Raw genomic sequence first — 19651 nt, forward strand, 5'->3', positions numbered from 1 at the left:
CTCCATCATTATTTTAGCCCCCTCCATCATTATTTAATAGTGGGTTCTCTGGTGCAAAAGGGACAGTAATTGCTATATATATAAATATATATTGGGTTTAGAGAAGGAACTCTATACGGGTTATATATGCCACGTAACAGATATGCACAGGGTAACTTTATACTTTATTATGCTGTTAGGCGCTCTGAGGATGATGTGTTGGGTTCTCGAAGCTCTCATACTAGTAGTGTTGCATTTCTCGATATATTATTGGGGATATATAATGGGAAGTTACTGGTGATTAGGAAGGGACAGTTCCTGCGGGGATCCCAGGACCTGTGGATCCCACTTTGCCCTCCTCCCCCCAGTCCCCAGAAGTAATTAATAGAGTATTTACCATTTCTAACCTGTTTATGATGCTCTTGATCTGCGTGTCCTTCTCCATTTGCTGCTGACGCAGGCGCTTTTCGCTGATCTCCAGGCGGGACTGGTATTGCTGCAGCATTTTGTTAGTTTGTTCTTCCTGGGTGAGAAGGCGCCTCTCGTATTCCTCCAGCTTCCGGTTTGACATCATCAACCGTTCTTTTAGGGAGTAAATTTCCTCCTCGTACTCTTTGACCTGGGGTGGGGTGGGGGGAAAAGGAACCAGAGACGAGGTGGCAGAGAGGAGGAAGAGAAAGAAGATAGAACATGGAGAGAGAGAGAGATAGAGGGGATTGGGAAAAATGGATACGAGGGACATTGGCATGGAAAGTAAGGTTGGGGATCAGACAGAGAAAAGAAAGGAAGATGTAGGGAGGGTTAGAAATTAAATGGGATTAGGAGAGGGAGGTAGAGAAATACACGTGTAGCATCAGATACTCTCACCCTTTCAAGGCGGCTCTCGTCCATGGATTTAGAATACTCCTTCAGCTTGTACTCCTCCCGTTCTATGTGAGAGCTCTCGATATCGGCAGACAGATGGGGCATGTTGGACACCCAGGCCACGGTGCGTTCTGAGGCCGGAGTGACTGGGTTCAGGGTGGACTGCGTGTGGGAATGCTGCAGACAATGAATGAGAAAGAGCGCTTTAGAAAATGAATGAAACGCTAAAAGACATATTTTAGGCAGGGCCAGCCCTGTCACGTAGTATACGGCTCCCTGGGTAAGGTACCTGCTTGGTTATGGTGGGTTTTAAACCCCCCGTGTCCTTCTCGACCGACTGTTGCCTGACTCGTGGTGCTCCGTACATGGGTTCTGGGCTCTGCAGGAGGTTGCCGCTGCTAGGACGGGGTTTGTGAGCGGCCTGTACCGTCAGCTGCTGGGACTTGCCCCTGTGTAGGGGAGGAGGCTGAGAGTCCTGCCTGCGTGGCACTCCGGGGCCAATGGTGATTTGTGGAGGGGAAAGCATGTGTTGGAGATTATCCTGGAGGGAAAGCTGCCTCTTGCTGCAAAATAAAGACGTACAAAGTAAACAGAAAATCCTTCCAAAAAACGAAAACATATGAATATACGCATTTACAGGAGGTCTAAATGCAGCCCTTTGTGGTTATTCATGCCTAATACTTGATGCAGTCCTGTATGGATAACACACACACACACACACCATGTGCAAAGCTGCAAAACCTAACACAGTCATCAACATCAGCGTCTGCTAGTATGCTCTGCTGTCCAGCAGGTCTATGTACGCAGCAGTACCGGTTGCCAGTAATATCTGATAGAGTTGGGTGAACAGACTATAGTGCAGGACAAGCCAAGCTGGGGCTGAGCCAGGCCCAGTTCTGTCTTCCCGAGCATGCGCGCTAGCAAGGCCAACCCTACCACCGGTAAGGAGACACATGTATGTGGAGGAGGACCCAATGAAGGATGGGGATGAATTGCCTAAGCTGTTTCTGTCTCAGACTTAAAGTGGGCTCTCCCAGTATTAGCTACGAGTCCTAGCAGCCCAGCTATTCATACTTGCTGGCAGGGTTTATGGGCCACCGGCCGGCTGTCCTGACCATTATCAAGACTTTCTGCGGCTGTGGTTCTCCAAAAAATATTACGGTGCATCAATGGCATCCCTTCCAAGATGGCCAAACAGCGTGTATTACTTTGCATTGTGCTGGTAAGATCCTCAGTGGCGTCGGCTTCCGTAGGCAATGACTGAATACAATTACAGCCACCAACAAGCTTTTGGCACGCAATACGTGGCTAACGAATGTCCAGTGTAAATTGTTTCATTACATTTTCATTAGAGGCCCTAGAATAACTGTGGCAGGTTTTGGGACCAGGTCCTGCCAATGAACGCTGAACGTTGGTGATCGTTCATATTTTTCCTCTAAGTGTTCATCATACTTAGCCTCTTACGGCTTTTGCAGAAGCCTATAAACAGAATTCTATAAACAGTTCCACACACACACCAGTTCCATTCTCACCCATGTACTATATATTTGAGCTTTGTATAGTAATGGCATATTGGTTGAAATGTTCTCTCCTATAAGTGAATGTGTGGGATCCCCCTCCTACTCTCCCCATCTCACAGTCCATGCACCCTCGTTTGCCCCCTAGTGGGGCGGGTACCTGAACTCTGACCCCTGCCGGCTGAATTCGTCGCTGTAGCTGTGACTGTGGAGCAGGTGCTTCCCGGAGCTCAAGTCCTCGCTCTTGCTGTAACCGTGGAAAGGGGCGAAGGCGTCTGCTCCAGGGTCCGGCCTGTGAGGAGCCGCGTGAGGGGGAGGTCCGGTGGGACCGTCGGGGGCCATGTGGAAGAGCGGGTTCTGGAAGGACAAGGGAATGCGCAGCTGCTGAGCCGAGAGCCCGTCGGTCGTGACCCCCATCTGACTGAGCCGCAGACCGGCCGCTATGCTGGACCCGCTTCCCTGGGAGAGCCGGCCTCCCGGGCGTAGTCCACCAGATATGGAGGCCTGGCTGGAATTGAGCAAGTCCCCTACAGCCTGCAGGTTGGACACACTGTTCATGCGGCTGTCCTGCAAGTCTAACATGGACACGCTCTTGTTGACGCTTAGCATCTTCTGGTCCGGCTCTGTGATATCCGAGCTGCTGGTGCAATAGGCAGGCGAGGAGCGTGTGAGGGGACGACGTGACACAAAGAACATGTCCTTGGAGGACTTATCCTTCGTTGGAGAGGGGAGACGGGTCATGTCCATGGAGCTGAGGGAGGGAGAGACACGTTCGTTGGAGTAAAAGATATACATTTAAATAACATATCCCTAACCAAATAATATCCCAGAACAATCACGTCGCTGAATGGCAGTCATTATGTCCATGAAAATGTCTACGTTCCGTGGATACGCTCAGGATCATGGAGCTCTTCCCTCCTTGCTTCTGTCTCTATCGCTGTTCATTCCCAATCTGTTCTAGCTCTCCCTGCTGTTCCCCTACTTCCTCCAGCTGTCTGCTATTAAATTCCCTCAATTTCCATGGTTTCTATCTTTCCTGCCTCTTGAATCTCATTGAGACGGCTGATGTCACACACAAGGACCCGGTTACTTGCTACTAGGAACTGTCCATGCGTTTTAGGTCAGAGGATGACCTCGCAGGCCACAGTTTCTGGTGAAATAGAATGAGGAGTCTTTGTTAAGGGATGAAATGGTTGAAGTCTCCTTAGTTTGACTCCATAACCCCCTTCATAATTATTTCTATCATGTGTGTATACCTGTTGAGGTCTCGCGCCAGATAGCTTTGCATCTCAGCAGATGGCCCCCTCAGGATGACGGGTTTGGGGGGTGGCAGCCTCTCTTGGTGACTTGGCTGTCTCTGGATGTGGGGGTTCCTGAGCGCAAGACTGATGTCGTTGAGAAGGCGCGGAAGAGGACCCAACTTTGCGAGGGCATCCTGGGGTTCGATGACACAGAAACTGATATTATGGAAAAGGGAAGTAACATCTCAACAAGAGAAAAGTGAATGTCGTACGTGGTCAGCGAATGGTTAAACCTCTGTAGGGAACCCTATAAACGTGTGATACATTGGAGAGAGCTCCCTCCAGGACATATGGTCCTTATCCTGGAGAATATTCTTAATGCCAATATATCCACCATTTACTGTAACACACAAATTGCGTAGAACTCTTTGAAGGGCCAGAGTGCCGACTTACCAAGCCTTAGTACCTTTCCCTTTACTGACCTACGGAAGAATGGAGGCACGTACCTGCTTACCAAGCATGCACTCACCTTGCTAAGTTGGGGGATCACTTCCCAGAGCAGAGCATGCAGGGTACTCAGCTCCCGCCCTAGGTCGATGTAGCCCTCGAAGTTGCTGCTGTTGGTGAGCGCATCCATGTTGGAAATCTCGTACAGGAAATTCTGCATATTGGCCAATTCTGCCTCCAGGAACTCATTCATAAAGGACATGTGTTCTTCCTTACTGCTGAACCTGCTGAGAGGGGTATCTCAGTACTGATCTAGAAGCAGAGCAGTAGTTCCACTGTGTCACCCTGAATACAGAAGGCCTACTTACCCCCACCCTGTCTCTCAGTCTGTTGTGTCAAGTGCCGAGACCCCAAGTGTAGGATGTAATTGTGTAAAAGTGCAACAGGTGATCCCCTACTACTAATGAAGATCACAATATATACTAGGCCATGAGCTTTGATTAATGAACAAAAAGAAGATTTGCTGCTCTTCTCCTGCCAAGTAAATTTGTGTTCAGTTCCTTCGTTATAGGGAAAATGATACGCTGACAGCATGCAATAATTTGATGACCATCTTGAATTGGTTCCTAATCACCAAGTTGAACGAGCTTCAATTGAGGAGTAACTAACTCTTCAGATAAAGAGCTAACAAACCCTCTGGACAGAAGTATCCATTAGAAACATGGATAATCACTGAAGTGACTCTGCAATCGGCAGTTACGTTCAGCAGGCTTTCGAAAGCCAACGGGACTCTGTTCCAGGCCACATCGAGAACTTGCCATACCGTATCTGCCAAATGTTGCCCAAGCTCAGTCAATTTATTACCGTGTAAACATATCTAATCAATGAGGATTCGTTTACATCGTATGCATGCGCTACGTGACGGCAGAGGAAGTCATGTGGAGTCTGTAATGATGTCAGGGCATTGTCACTTGCTTTCGATTTCCCCCCAAAAAAGGAAAAGGTCATGGCGTCCCATGTCCCACATAACCCAACTGTCTGAAGCACTCATTTCTGTTAGTAGTGTCTCTGTCCCAACACTGTGTTCAATGACTAGGACGGTCTCTATGTCCCGAAGCCCCCCCCCACTGCCCCTACTCTCACTTGAAGTTGAAGTTGGCCAGGTTCTGGATGACCTTAGCGATGAGTGTGAGGGTCCTAGATGTTTGCTCATCAGGGTATTCCTGCATCAGGCCGAAGAGGCTGGGGGACATGATGGCCGGACACAGGAAGCGGAGGAAGAGCGAGGCACTGATGAGTCGGTCTGCGATGTCTTCCCTGCCGCGCTCTGCACAGCGCATCCTCCAGGACGCAAAGACCTCCTTCAGCTCCCGAGGAAATACGCTAAGATGCCGAGAGAGTTGACAATGAAGAATACTAGAGCGAGGAGGATAGAGTTTACTGATTCGAACCGAAAGACGTGACCAAGAACTTACCAATGGGAGTTGAAGACTTTGCAAAGTGCGAGTTCACAGCACATCCTGAGATTGGCCTGGTGATCGGGCAGTACAGAGGGTGGACAGCGCATGGGGTCAACCTCACAGTCCTCCTCCGACTCATACAGAGCCCGAATAAACTCACCTGGGAAGAGAAGAATGCAGGGATGGAGAAGGAAGAGCCAAAGAGAAGGTGGGAGCGAAGGAAAGACAGCAGGAGAGGAGGACATTCGGAGAACCGAGGGGGAGCTTTTACCGATGGCTTCCTTGAGGTATCTCTGTCCTATCAGTTTCAGATACTCCTCTATGGCTTTAGTTGCAAGTGTGTTCTCACGGAGAATAAGGTGCTCTCTGTCAAGGAAGCGATCAACCTCTGTCATAGCCATGTCCGAAAGAAAATCCTGAGGATGGAGGGAGCGGAGGGAGAGAAAAAGTAGGGATAGAGACAGATTGAGAGCAAAAGGGACAGATTTATAAAGCCCACACCCATGCATGCACGGGGTCATACAACCGATATCTGGAGTATGTTCCTAAACGCGTCTCTTCTATACAAAGCCACACACATAAAAAATGTTAGAAACAGACCACAGTGTGCAGGGGTGAAAGGGTGGTGGATAAGTGGAAGAGCCTGCCAGCAGATGTGGTAGAGGTTAATACAGTGAGGGGATTTAAACACGCATGAGATAGGCTCCTGAATCTAAGATGAGACCAGCGACTGATTAATGGTCTTCACAGCAGAAATAACGAGCGACTAGACGGGCCGGAACGCTCTTTTTGGTGTTGTTATTATCAAACAGACTAAAGTGGTTTAGCACAGACTTAGACAATGCAGAACCATCATGAGAGAAGATATTTGGGACCCAGGATGAGCAGGTACCATAAAGAGAGGAAGGCTGAGTCTACACGCGTGAAATGCCCAGGAGAATAAGGGTAATATTTATAGGGCGCTTTAATAGACCAGACAATAATAGCAGATAACCTGCCGTCGGGGACAGCCGGCCGAGGAATCTGACGAATGGCTCAATATGGAGGAATATTTCCAAAGTAAATAATAATCATTTAAAATGCCAACTTCTGCTTGCTTAGGACAGATTGAACACACACACACGCACACACACACACACGCAACACACGCACGCACACACACACGCAACACACACACGCAACACACACACGCAACACGCAACACACACACACACACACGCAACACACACACGCACACACACGCACCACACTGACATTCTGTGTCCGACCTAAAATTATTTTACAGGTAGCCGTACAAATAACTATATGTTGGGCATTCACAACCTTCAGCCACAGGGCTTTCCTGAAGATGCAGTCTGCGGCTTCATGCCTCGATTATTGGCTACGCGGCGGTCCTTCTGATTATTACGGTATTTACTGGGGCCTCTAGTCTGACACCCAGCGATGTAATCTAGGTCCACCTTGGATGCTTGCTCCTATTTTGCTGATCCAAATGGAATGGAGGCATAGTCCTGGTTCCAATATAAATTCGTATGATTCATGGCCGACTTTGGGAGGATATCATTACCTCTGTAGGAACTTAAATGTCTTCATTGCTATCAGTCAAGGTTCTGTTCTTTGTTAATTCTGCCCGTCTGTCATATATTAACGGCACTTGAAAAGGTCCACAGGTTCTAAACACATTCCATCTTTTATGGTGACACTTCCAGCATGAGGTCCTTCAGCCGAACCCAAGCAGACCTAAAAGGGCCGGCATATACGGGTGGAAATATGTGGGGTGACCAACTTGAGGAGCTCACCGACAGAAGAAAGACGGTATTTGGTCTCTGTTTTTAATCTAAAAGGTAATTGGATATCAATGTTTTAGTAAAATGTAGTCTTCATTTGAAGTTGACGCTTATTATTGGGCCATCATCGATGTAGTTACAGAAGCTTTTGAGATCTTGGAGGTCACCGCTTCAGAATGCACGTTTCTCATGTACGATCTTCTCCTCATGTTGTCCACCAGAAATAAAACTGGTAAATGACTTAATCCCATCCAAAACCACAAACAGCTTGATATACTTTATTATCTTCTATGCAGGAGGACAGGTGAACCAGATGAGCCTAGTGACAGAATTCAGTAGGACTTACATAAGACAAGGGAGTCATGACAACTTTTATGGGCAAATGGCATTGGCTACAGCTCCACTACGCTCTACTTGAAGAAAGATGCTTAGCGCTTTACAAATTATCTCTATATCTACATTCTACCTGCTCGTTCCATTGGACCGTAGGTTCGTGGTTCACTCCATCATGTGGTCTTGATATACATTTTGAAGAACAAACAATGAGACCACCCGGAACACACATCCCGAAGAGTCAGGGAACTCCAGAACTTCCACGTAACGTTCCAGTTCCTTCTAGCGCGGTCCATAGATTTCTCACATTTATTTCTTTGTGAAGGAAGGCGGTAGGTTTATTTCCCCCCCAGCGCCGATGACAAATTTTCACAATGCAAAATGTTCTCGGAGTCTGGAAGCGGCTCAAAGTGCCAGCTGTAGAATTAGTCTCGGGAAGAGAAGCGAATTGATTGTAGTTGTTATTTTTTTCTTTTCAGATACCTTTTTGTGGCCAAGCGATGGTTCTTTTGGGCGAATTATATGATTTGAAAACATGTAAGGCCCGTTATCATTACGAACATACCTACTGGATTTGGAAACGCTTCATATTTGTATCTATCAGAGAAAGTTCCAAAGCACGGCCAGGTGAAGTCGAAATCCTGACGTGTCCAAAAATACAATTCCAAACAGAAGAGCGCGATTTGGTGTTCATAGGATTACAAGTCAGCTTTTATTTTGGGGTGAGGGGGCACCAAAACCCATTTAGTACCAGGTGGGATAATCAAGGGCTTTCATAGCAATGCCCCGCCATAGAATAAAGTCATAAGGAGTTATCTTCCTAGCCTGAAGAACATATATATATATATATATATAATATATATATTGCCAATAATTACTGGGATGGTCTCACCTGGCATTAAAACAGGAAGCTGTCACATTCCGATAATTAGAATAAAACTATGACGCAATCATTACTGTGACATATGATGTCATGAAGGAACCAGGTCTCCTCACCATCATCCAAAGGCAAGGACGCGTTCTGATGGCCGATGCGTGGAAGGCAGCCATCGTGACAAACAAGGCAAATCCTACCTTAAGAGAACTTAACTGATTGATATAGATTCTCACAACGCTTTTCAACGTGAAGCAAGATCGATCTACCGATGAATCCGCACCCTACACGCGTGTCGCCTCTATGGACGCACCGCTGAACCGCCTGGAAGCCATCACGTGAGAGCCGCCAGCAGTTGATGTATTGGTTAACTGGACTGGATTAGAGAGCAAGCTTTAGGACTGCATAGACATGCTAGATGCAGGGCGTAATTAGCCTGGATCATTATTAGGCACGCAAGGCCCTGACATCGCATCCATCTCGATGGAGCCCAAGGACACGGAGCCCGGAAGGATTTATTGCGCAATCTGCAATAATTACTGGCAAACCTGCACCAAAGGACACATTTTCTTTAATTGGGAACACAGATGGTGGATTTTATTAACTCATACCTACATATTTGGCCCCTAAAGACTGACAGGCACTCTGTCCTCCCCTGATGCCCCTCTTTTCTAGGAGCTCAGAATCTTTGCTGGGTATGAAGGTATCAGAGGGTTCTACTGCCCTAAAAGCCCCGATAATGTGTATAGAAGCAGCATGTAATAGCTTTTTAAAATACATTCTTCCCCTAAATGCCTTACTTGGGTACATAAACAGCTAGCATCAGTGACAAAATGACCTAAAACATCTTGGTAAACACCTGGTCCCCCCCCAAGTGTCCCTCTTTGAGCTGCAGGTAGGTGCGGGAACATCCGTTCAGGAAAGTACCGTCATATAGTTTTGTCAAAGCGAGGACTAGAAAGCCTAGGTCACACTGAAAGGGTAGTAGATAAGTGGAAGAGCCTCCCAGCAGATGTGTTTGAGGCTAACACAACGAGGGGATTTAAACATGCATGGGATCGGCATACGGCTCCTGAAGACGAGACCAACGACTGAGACCTAAGGTCTGACTCTTGAGACTAGATGGGCCGAATAGGGCTGATCGGCCCCAATGCGAACATTAAAACATGTGTGTCGAAAGCCATTCTAGCTACACAAGAGACCAACACAAACAGCCTCCTCTAGATTGTAAGCTCTTTGAGCAGTTCCCTCCTACCCATTGTACAGCGCTACGGAATATGATGGCGCTATATAAAACAATAAATAAGAACATCTCCTACGTCCTCTCAATCCAAGCTCACGGCCCCGGGAAACGCTGTCAAACTTTTTTTTAAGTTTAGGTTTAAAAATCTATTTTTTGGAATCCAAACTGTAAAATCACTAACAAAATTATGCAAAAAATGATTAAAGTAAACGCCAGACCTATGGAATCGTCAAAAAGCTGCATGGTTACCATAACACACACTTATATATTATATATACATTATATATACATTAGACATAGGAATTCCACTGCTTTAACCCTTTCATCACCTGTCTGTGTCCCTACAGATACGGCATTACGCTTAGTGGGGTATGTCGGACGGCTACTCCTACAAACTAAGGCAGAACGTCCTTCAACAAAAAGGGCATTGTTAATAAGCCCGGCGGCTCCCGGGGAACCTCCGGTGCAGCTGGCGGCTACATTGGTTATACCCACAGATGACATGGGGCATCAACTACCTGCGGGGTTAACTAAGTCACAGAAAATATGTAAATATTACCTCCCATTCTCCTCTCCCCACTTTTACAAAAGCAGACAGAACGGACTGCCACCGGAGTGGGACAGCAGCTTAAAAAGTGGGAAAGAGAATTGATCGGGGAGGAATTATAACGCACAGACAGTAAGGGTGATCTCTAAATGGAGTGGCTTTCTAATACGTATATTTGGGGGCTGATCCGCTTAGTGTTACACAGACTACAGATAAGTACCTTGGCTTTCCCCGTGCTCTGTAAGATATGCACCAATGCACAGGCCACCTCCTCTTTGCTCTTGACACTTAGCACCGGCTCCAGCACGGCACACAGCATCCGGTAGTTGTTGGTAACATACTCGGCAAACTCCTTGTACAGCTCCATGGGGAGGATGCTCATGGTTTGGTATCGGGATTTTAGGCGTATGGAGGGGCAGCTGCTCTTGCCCTTGTACGAGGTGGGTTGGGAGACCGGGTACCACTGCTCCACAAAGTGGCGCCCGCTTATGCTGGCGATGGGCACGTTCACCATGCCCACGTAGTTGCTCTTCTCCTTGCGGCGCTTCTTGTCCGTGTCCTTGTACAGGTGCAGGCGCAGGTTCCGCACGGCGGGCAGGTTGTTGAACTCGAAGTGCTCTCCCCAGAAGACCGTCTCGGCCCGGGCCTTGCTGGTGGTGCGGGCGTACAAGATGTCATCCAAACACAGCTCACAGTAGTAGCGCTTCTTGGGGGGGAGGTCGCGGGCTTCGATGATCCATAGCTTAAGGACGTTATCCACCCGCCGGCTGTTATCCTGAGAAAAGGGGGAGAGTGTGAGTGGACGAGGGACACGAATCCACCGTGCGAACCGACCAACAATACATGAATACAATGCAACATCTGCCTGGATACTATAATACTGTATACTATATACTGTAATAACATATAGTCATTATCGCACATCATATAACAATGTAACATCTGCCTGGATACTATAACACTGTATACTATATACTGTAATAACATATAGTCATTATCACACATCATATAACAATGTAACATCTGCCTGGATACTATAACACTGTATACTATATACTGTAATAACATATAGTCATTATCGCACATCATATAACAATGCAACATCTGCCTGGATACTATAATACTGTATACTATATACCGTAATAATATATAATCATTATCGCACATCATATAACAATGCAACATCTGCCTGGATACTATAATACTGTATACTATATACTGTAATAACATATAGTCATTATCGCACATCATATATATATATATATATATATAATTTAATATTTAATAGATTTCCTAGTATATTTATTATATTTATTATATTATTAAATTATTTATTATTTATTTTTATATCCCATGCATTAAAGCTCTTGCGTGGTTTTTTTGTGCGCACGCCCACCGTGGTTTGTACTCATAGGGGATTACGTGCGCTTAAAAGGTGGTCTTACGCTCATGGCGACCAGTGGAATGTTGCTAGTGATTGGAGCATTTCATTGGTTGCCATGGTGATGAATCCACTTTTCAAAGTTTAAATCAGAATCATTTTTTTATGCATAGTCCCACTGTTTATTTGAATCTTTATAAGCAGGGACACAAAGGAATTCGTGGCAGATCGGCCCCATCCGGCCCTTAATCAGCCGTTGGTCTCGTCTTAGATTCAGGAGCCGTATGTCTATCCCATGCATGTTTTACACACCCCCACACACTGTATTAACCTCTGCCACTTCTGCTGGAAGGCTGTTCCACTTATCTACCACCCTCTCGATAAGATGAAAATAAAATTAATTTAAGACAACTGTTCTCATTGTATAAACTACAAAAACTCAAACAGATTCAAACAGAGCTATGCTAGCTGGCAGCCGCCCGCTGGGCATGTGCGCCACGCTGAGCGGTACTTGGCCAGTTTAGTTCAGAGAGAGTGATATTTTTGAGGCCCAAATGGTTATACATCTGTTGGTTCGGAGTAACGTGCGGGGGGCAAATGTGGCTTCAGAGCTGAAAACCAAGGGCTAGACTGCAGTCTGGGGGCTACGGACCGGCGAGCTTGACACGTGCGGCGGGGGGGGGGTTTAAGCGTTTCCCCATGCAGGGGTGTCCAACCTGCGGCCCTCCAGCTGCTGCAGGACTACATAATGCTCTTTCAGCGAAGGGGCTGGCTGAGCAGTATGGGAGATGTAGTCCTGCAGCAGCTGGAGGGCCGCAGGTTGGACACCCCCGGCCCTATGCATTCCAAGCGGAAATTACGGGGTGGGTTTCTTGGACCGCCGATTCTTTCTGTACATGAAATATGTTTATTAACAACAATCAGCCCCAGGGACACCATCTCTGCGTACAAAGCAAAAGGGCCCTGTATAGACTACACTTCACGCATCTGCGGGCACAACGAAACAGCGCAGCGCTGCTAATTAATACATGAGGAGGGCTATATATAGTATACTGTATTTCCCCATCATATAGCACAGCTTGACACGAAGCGATGAGAGCTCGGCTGTACATTACAACATATTGCATAAAGTAACATACAGTATAATGCATCACTTCAAACGCTTCTACAGAAAGGACATATAATTCCCTACAAAAGCCCAGATCTATGACCTCACGCTATACAATGACATCAAACTGCCCTGGAATGCTCTCCTGTCATACCGAGAGATCACTCGCAGGCATGTTATTCCGGCTTTGTGACCCAAAGTTATAAAAGGAGCATTGAAGCGATGTGAAAATGTTAATTAATTAACGAGGAGCGGCCCCAGGAGCTGACGTCCGATCCATATCAGCGCATTCCGTGCAGCTAAAGTCCTGTAACGGGGCATCCCAGACTACGGGAGATACCGAACCAGAATGCTCTTCAGCCATTGGTCCACACATCCTGTTGCCTAACATCACAATAATCTCTAGTAGACGAAATGACTACCAATTAAAACACCCAGTACGCTCCTTAGACGATTGCCAACATCCACTCGGCACTGTAGGATCCTAGGGGATCCTAGGGGCCACAAGTTCGTAAATCCCTAGCTGTCCATTGGATAATGACCCCCATCCTCCCCCCCGGAAGCATTTAACTCATCGCCATACCTGGGAATGAGGAATCCCTGAGATGCGTGAAATATTAACCCTTTAATAGCTCATTGTGAAGAGTCTATGGAGTGACTTACCAGGTGTATTAACTGAATAGTTCTAATAGGCGTCCTCATGCTTGTTAGTTAAAGATGCACTTAATGGAGTCACTTGTGCTCAAGCAGCAATGTCATAATGTACTGCCCCTTCATCCTGAGATTGGGGCAAAAAAAGCTGAGACTCGGGGGGCAAACCCTGAGAGTCCCCTGTAGGGTCACCCCAAAGCTCTCTGCCCCAGCTGGATAACATGTGACGGTCCCCATAGATTGTCGTTTCTTTTCAGCACCACGGACAGCGCTTATGAAGCTAATGTGACGAGAAAACTTCTGGATTGCCTGTTTTACCGAAATTGCTATTTTTTGCACTGCATTTCTACAAATTTTCTAAACAGACATCTTGACGGCAAGACAACGACCGTAAAGACGATGAAACCTCAAATGAGAATTCACAGAATCAGAGAAATATTTAAGCGGCGGAATCGTGTTCAGAGCTCTGGAATGGAGAAAGTGTGTGTTTGATCCACCAATTTATCTATAAAACCCCATCACGGAATGAATAAATATAGTGGGAGGGGGGTCCCTGTCCTGCTCGATTCTCTGGCAGTGGGATAAAGGGTCGTGGGAGATGGGGGGGTCCGCAACCCCTATCCTACCCCCATAGGAACAATAGGCATATGGTAAGGCAAAATTACCAGGGGTCAATTCGCAAAAAGCATTACAGAGCTCTGTACTTTATAACCCCCCCCTCAAAGCTCTGTACTTTATAACACTTAACTTAAAGCTCCGTGCTTTAGAACTCTCGCTATTAAAGCTCTGTGCTTTATAACACTCCTCTTTAAAGCTCTGTGCTTTATAACACCCCCTATTAAAGCTCTGTGCTTTTTAACACTTCCAATTAAATCTCTGTGCTTTATAACACTCCTCTTTAAAGTGTCCTCAAGTACCCTCGATCCTGACCTGATCCTGACCAATGAAATGGCCTTATAAAGCCAGTAGGACAGATACACCTGTGCACAAGCAGAGGCATAAGAAACCATCATCCAGAATGGTCATAAACTCCTCCAAACGCGCTCTGCAAAGGGTATTTGAGGATAAGCGTAGAGTATTCCCCCCCGTTCCATCCGCAGTGTGACCTCTTTGTTTGAAGGGACATCATAGGGTTAATATAAACCCATCACAATCCAGATGGAGCATTCAAAAGGGGTGAACTGGGGGGCACGTGAGACTTTATAGGCGGGGGTGACAGGGGGCGTATAGGGGGGACCTCGGGGTTTTGGGGGGTAGGACCTGGTACTTGAGAGGCAGATGATCAGGAAGATGGGACCGACCTCTGACTCATGACTTGTAGTCTCGTCTCGGGATAATTGTAAGTATTCTAGAGGAAACACTTAGGATGGCTGAGGGTTTTAGTCAGGCGTCCCTGAATGACACGGAGGGAACGTGGTCACCACGGAAACAAGATAAAATAGAAGAATCTTTAGATTCTGTACTCAACAGGTTAATGCGTGGCTCCCAACTGTCCCGTTTTGCACGGGACAGTCCCCATTTTGCCAACCATACTGCGCATCTCACTGTACAGTGCTACGGAATATGATGGCGCTATATAAAACAATAAATAATAATAATGTGACACGCTGTCTCCCAAGCTCCGGCTCGGGGGTAGAAGTTGGGGGGTATGTTAATGTCCGCGCCCCGGCCTCAGATTTTGTAATACTTGTAGCTTTAATGAAACCCGCATCAATTAGAAATGTGCTAGTGAGGGCGGCCATCTTAGCTGTTGGTCACGAGATCTGTATCATTAAGTTGCTCCTCCCCTTCAGTGGAAGCTGATTGGTTCTGGCAGCTGCAGAAGGCGGACTGAGGAGAAAGGATGCAGGGTCCGAACAGGAAATGAACTAATTGCGCGTTTTCATCAATAAATCCAATCATACGCAGAGAGATTTCTCGAGGAACAAGGATTAAAGGGGCCACCCATAGCTGCCAACAGTCCAGAATCTTAACAAATTGGGCACTATATAGATGGGGCTGTCTGTCATGCCACACCGCTACCCACACAACAGCGTTATACATAACAACACTTCTCTATCCGGTATATAACACAGCTTCATACACAATATATCCCTGTATCATGTAACACAACGTTTGCATCACAGCTCTGTGCAGTGACATCATCACACTGAACATATAGCCTCGCGTGCTTAACAAGGCTTTTCACTCGTATGGACTGCTCTATATATATATATAGATTACTGTATACAGCGCTGGGGGGTTATATTACTGTATACAGCGCTGGGGGGGTTATATTACTGTATACAGCGCTGGGGGGGTTATATTACTGTATACAGCGCTGGGGGTTATATTACTGTATACAGCGCTGGGGGTTATATTACTGTATACAGCGCTGGGGGTTATTACTGTATACAGTGCTGGGGGGTTATTACTATATACAGCGCTGGGGTTATATTACTGTATACAATGCTGGGGGGTTTATTAATGTATACAGCACTGGGGGGTTATTACTGTATACAGCGCTGGGGGTTATTACTCTATACAGCGCTGGGGGTTATTTCTGTATACAGCCCTGGGGGTTATACTGTATACAGCGCTGGGGGTTATTACTGTATACAGCGCTGGGGGTTATTACTGTAATATATATGGGAAAAATGTATGTGTAGAATAATTGGATTAACCATCCAGATGCATGTTTATAATACAGCTAAATTCAGCACAATCCATGATGCCATACTGTATACAGAAGGACTGTGGTATACAGAACCATATGGCTCTATATAGCCCAGGCCTTTATATTATATAGCAAACCTCTATAAAGTTATGGCAATAGTTATTTATATATTGCAGGTATTGACAGAGGTGTAAAAGGAACTACACAGGTAGTAACACAGTAATACAGCACACTGCAATCGGAACATCACATTAAACAATTCTGTTTTGGGCATAACAAAGGTCTACACACAGCACAAAGTACACTTACAGCACAGACGCAGCGAGTACAGCACAGGACTGTATAACACAATCTGTACCTTGTTTGGCTTCACCGCCCTCTGCAAGTTCTCGATCCATTTGTCCCTCTCGGCAGCCGAGCGGCAGGCGAAGCACTTGGTGCCGGATGCCGTGGTCACCTAGACACAAGGTCACACAGTTACAAAGTCATTAACAGCTACACACTGACAGTGCTGCGCTGACACAGTGACCCACAATCTGCCACCTCCACCGGGTGACATCCACCGCCACCTGAGAAACCCAATCTATCTACCCATCTCACAAATGGTGACCTGCACAGGTAAAGTGCTGCCCTGCAGTACCCAGGATGTATAGACTCATGGAAGGGAACCAATTAGTCAGTTATACATCCTCCATTCTGCAGGGCAGCATTTTATTCGATGTGGTCACCCTACCCCCGTTTCTCTCATGGCCGATGGCCCTCTATGAAAAAAAGATTACCTCAAAACAGAACTCCTGTCCCAGGATGCTGCTGTGCACCGGCTTCACCACAGAATCCTCATCCAGCTGCAAGTCCAAAGCCTCCGCCGCGCTGCTCGGACTCAGCAGGGACTCGTGGGAGTGTGACTCCTTAAACGCCTGCATGAGGCGTGCCCTGAGGAGGACAGACAAGATGAGGGGCCGGAAGGGCCGAGCCACGTGCCAAGAAACGACAGACGTGACGGAGCTCTAGCTGTGCCTTGGGATGGACGGTGACCGCGCGTGATACCGTAACAAGCACCACAAGAACGGGGAGAGCCACCAAGTGATGTGAGGTTAAGAAGTAGGAGAAACCCCAAGGAGAAGTTCAGATGATGCTTACAATCGTGTCTAAGGTGATGTGAAGGCGTGAAGCGGGAACACGTTGGAAGAGGAGGCCTAAAACTCTAATGGGTTTCGAGTTCATACCGTCAGATGACAAAGAATGTCACGGGTAAAATAGGAAGGCAGCTCCCGGTATGAGGTACGGTGGAAGGTAAGAAGAAGGACCGGTTAAGACTGGCTGATGGTAACACCGTAAGATGCTAAGTAATGAGCAGGAGGTCAGGGTACGGAGGGAGGAGACCTCACTGGTGTTGTGTGGCATGATGGACGCCATGGATGGAAAGGGGCGGAAGGAGATGAGATGTATTAAAATAAGGAGGACAGAGATGTGGAAGAGGAACGTGTGAGTAGAAGACACATGGAATCGTGGGAATTCCGGGAGTACGTGGTAGGGAAACACAGGGTTCTCAGTTAGTAACACGGGGTAGTTAGGAGGATGACGGTCTCACCTATCATGGTCAGCACTCCGAAATCGCGGGAGGATCTGCCTGAAGCTGCTGGTCCTGTCCAGTTTGGGCTGACTCTTTGTCCTCTTTATAGAGCTCTTCAGACGACGACTCAGGAATCCCTGCTGTATGGAGGATGAGAGCAGAAGAGAGCGACATCGTTCAGCGATAAAGTACCAGGTCCAAAGGGTGCGGGGTATATCTGGCACATGAAGAAGAGGTGGGGAGGATGATGAGGGGTAGATTTTGGGCAGTGAGGGTTATTTCTGGACCGGCCAAGGTGGGAACCCATGTTTGTGAATTGAGAATGGAATACTTTTATAAAGTTTATGTTCTATCTCCTAATTAAAACCAATTACGCGACTATTCGAACCATAATCTAAATTAAGTTATTTCTCCTCTCTGGAGGAAGCTGATTGGCTTTGGCACTTTTAGGAGGAGGGGTCAACAGAAGAAAGGTCAGAGCAGGGCATTATTTCTTTATGTAGCTTTTGAGGTTAAACGGCCCCCAAATCTTCTGCCAAAATTCTCTCAATCAAAATAATTAGAAGTTAATGCATATTCATTGATTTTTTTAAATTATTGGTTTTATTTTTCGGTTTATATGCATTTACTCACCGACGGTCGGAAGGGAGCGGTGGGGGGGGCGTCCATGCTGTGCTGCTTCCCCCCTGGGACGCTTTTCCTCCGGGAACGGGCGAGGTGAAAATCTGTGAAAAGTATGAGAACTCATTATTTATATAAAGTGTAAGGTTACGCTTTTTTTTTTTCTTCATCAGTGGCACACGCCACTTATTACTGGACTACAACTCCCAGCATGCACTGAGGGACCCCCAGTGCTGCATTACCCCCCACCCCCATCCTATTTGTTCACACATTTAGGGCTAGCTGTCTCCAAAATGCACAAGGAATTCCACACCGGCTACCACAAGGGTAGATAAGTGGAGCAGTCTCCCAGCAGAAGTGGTAGAGGGGTTAATACAGTGCCCTCACTAATTTAAACATGCATGGGATAGGCATATGGCTCCTGAATCTAAGACAAGACCAACCGGTGACTAAGGCAGACTTTAAGGCAGACTAGAGGGGCCGAATAGGGCCGATCTGCTGGCAAATTCTATGTTTCACAGCCACCGCAGCCTCCCTCAATCTTTGGGGTCACAGTTATCGTAAGCCCTCTGTGTCACGGTGCCCCCCCCATACCATTTCCTCTCTGACCCCTCATTCATCCACCCCTGCACATCTTTTGTAAGTGTGCAGCTGCCATCCGCAGAACGTCAGGATGAATGAAAACAAATTCACAAAAAAAAATGTTACATAAAAACACAGAGCTCGCCGGCAGATCGGCCCCGTTCGGCCTCGACTAGTCACCCGTTTCTCCTGCTGTAAAGAGTCAGACCTTAATCAGTCGCTGGTCTCGTCTTAGATTCAGGAGCCGTATGTCTATAAATCCCCTCACTGTATTACCCTCTACCGCTTCTGCTGGGAGGCTGTTCCCCTTTTTTTTTTTATCACCACTCAGTAAGGTGAAACTTCCTTCCATTACCACTAAGCCCAGACGCTGTAGTTCATTCCCTCGCACCCAGCACAGGTAGGTATGGTACACAGGTATAGTGCACACAGTTCTTTATAAGGGGACTTTGTGATGTTGTTGTGTACATAAGAGTTGTATCTGAACACACACAGGTGCAAAATGACACGCGTGGCAAAAATCAGCTATACAGATGTGTATAAGGGAATACTGACCCACACACGCTAGTGGATATACTGTAAAACGTGACTGTACATGCACTGACACATATACACTAATACATTATAGTATTATACAGAATTTTGTGACATGTTTTTGGCAGCACCAATATTAACCCTTCTACATTTCAGTACCGCGTCCACCCCGGGGGGGAGGGGGCACACAATTAGCAAGTCTTTTTTTTAAATTATTTTCTTAAAAATAGCACCCCCCCCTCCTTTTTGGTAT

General features: G+C 46.8%; 1 protein-coding gene across 9 annotated transcripts in view; it reads right to left on the minus strand.

Annotated features, from left to right (window-relative positions):
• SYNGAP1 (synaptic Ras GTPase activating protein 1) overlaps positions 1-19651 on the minus strand; it is a 59541-nt gene that overhangs the window by 11392 nt on the left and 28498 nt on the right. For 4 of the 9 annotated variants that reach the window (XR_008355188.1, XM_053472944.1, XM_053472943.1 and 1 more), the window contains exons 4-17: positions 18295-18386; positions 17680-17801; positions 16868-17021; positions 16447-16545; positions 10513-11067; positions 5780-5924; positions 5524-5668; positions 5192-5431; positions 4131-4335; positions 3617-3795; positions 2521-3111; positions 1133-1406; positions 847-1020; positions 387-598 (exon numbers count right to left, since the gene is read on the minus strand). Coding sequence is in view for 8 of the 9 variants with exons in the window: in XM_053472944.1 (XP_053328919.1) it covers positions 387-598; positions 847-1020; positions 1133-1406; positions 2521-3111; positions 3617-3795; positions 4131-4335; positions 5192-5431; positions 5524-5668; positions 5780-5924; positions 10513-11067; positions 16447-16545; positions 16868-17021; positions 17680-17801; positions 18295-18386 (3187 nt within the window). In the remaining variant the exon portion in view is untranslated. Of the gene's footprint in view, positions 1-376; positions 599-846; positions 1021-1132; positions 1407-2520; positions 3112-3616; positions 3796-4130; positions 4336-5191; positions 5432-5523; positions 5669-5779; positions 5925-10512; positions 11068-16446; positions 16546-16867; positions 17022-17679; positions 17802-18294; positions 18387-19651 lie in introns of all 9 variants that reach the window. The other 5 variants (XM_053472945.1, XM_053472941.1, XM_053472947.1 and 2 more) reach the window with 3 other exon arrangements.

The sequence above is a fragment of the Spea bombifrons genome, chromosome 8, assembly GCF_027358695.1.
Source record: "Spea bombifrons isolate aSpeBom1 chromosome 8, aSpeBom1.2.pri, whole genome shotgun sequence".
In the NCBI taxonomy this organism is placed as follows: Eukaryota; Metazoa; Chordata; class Amphibia; order Anura; family Pelobatidae; genus Spea; species Spea bombifrons.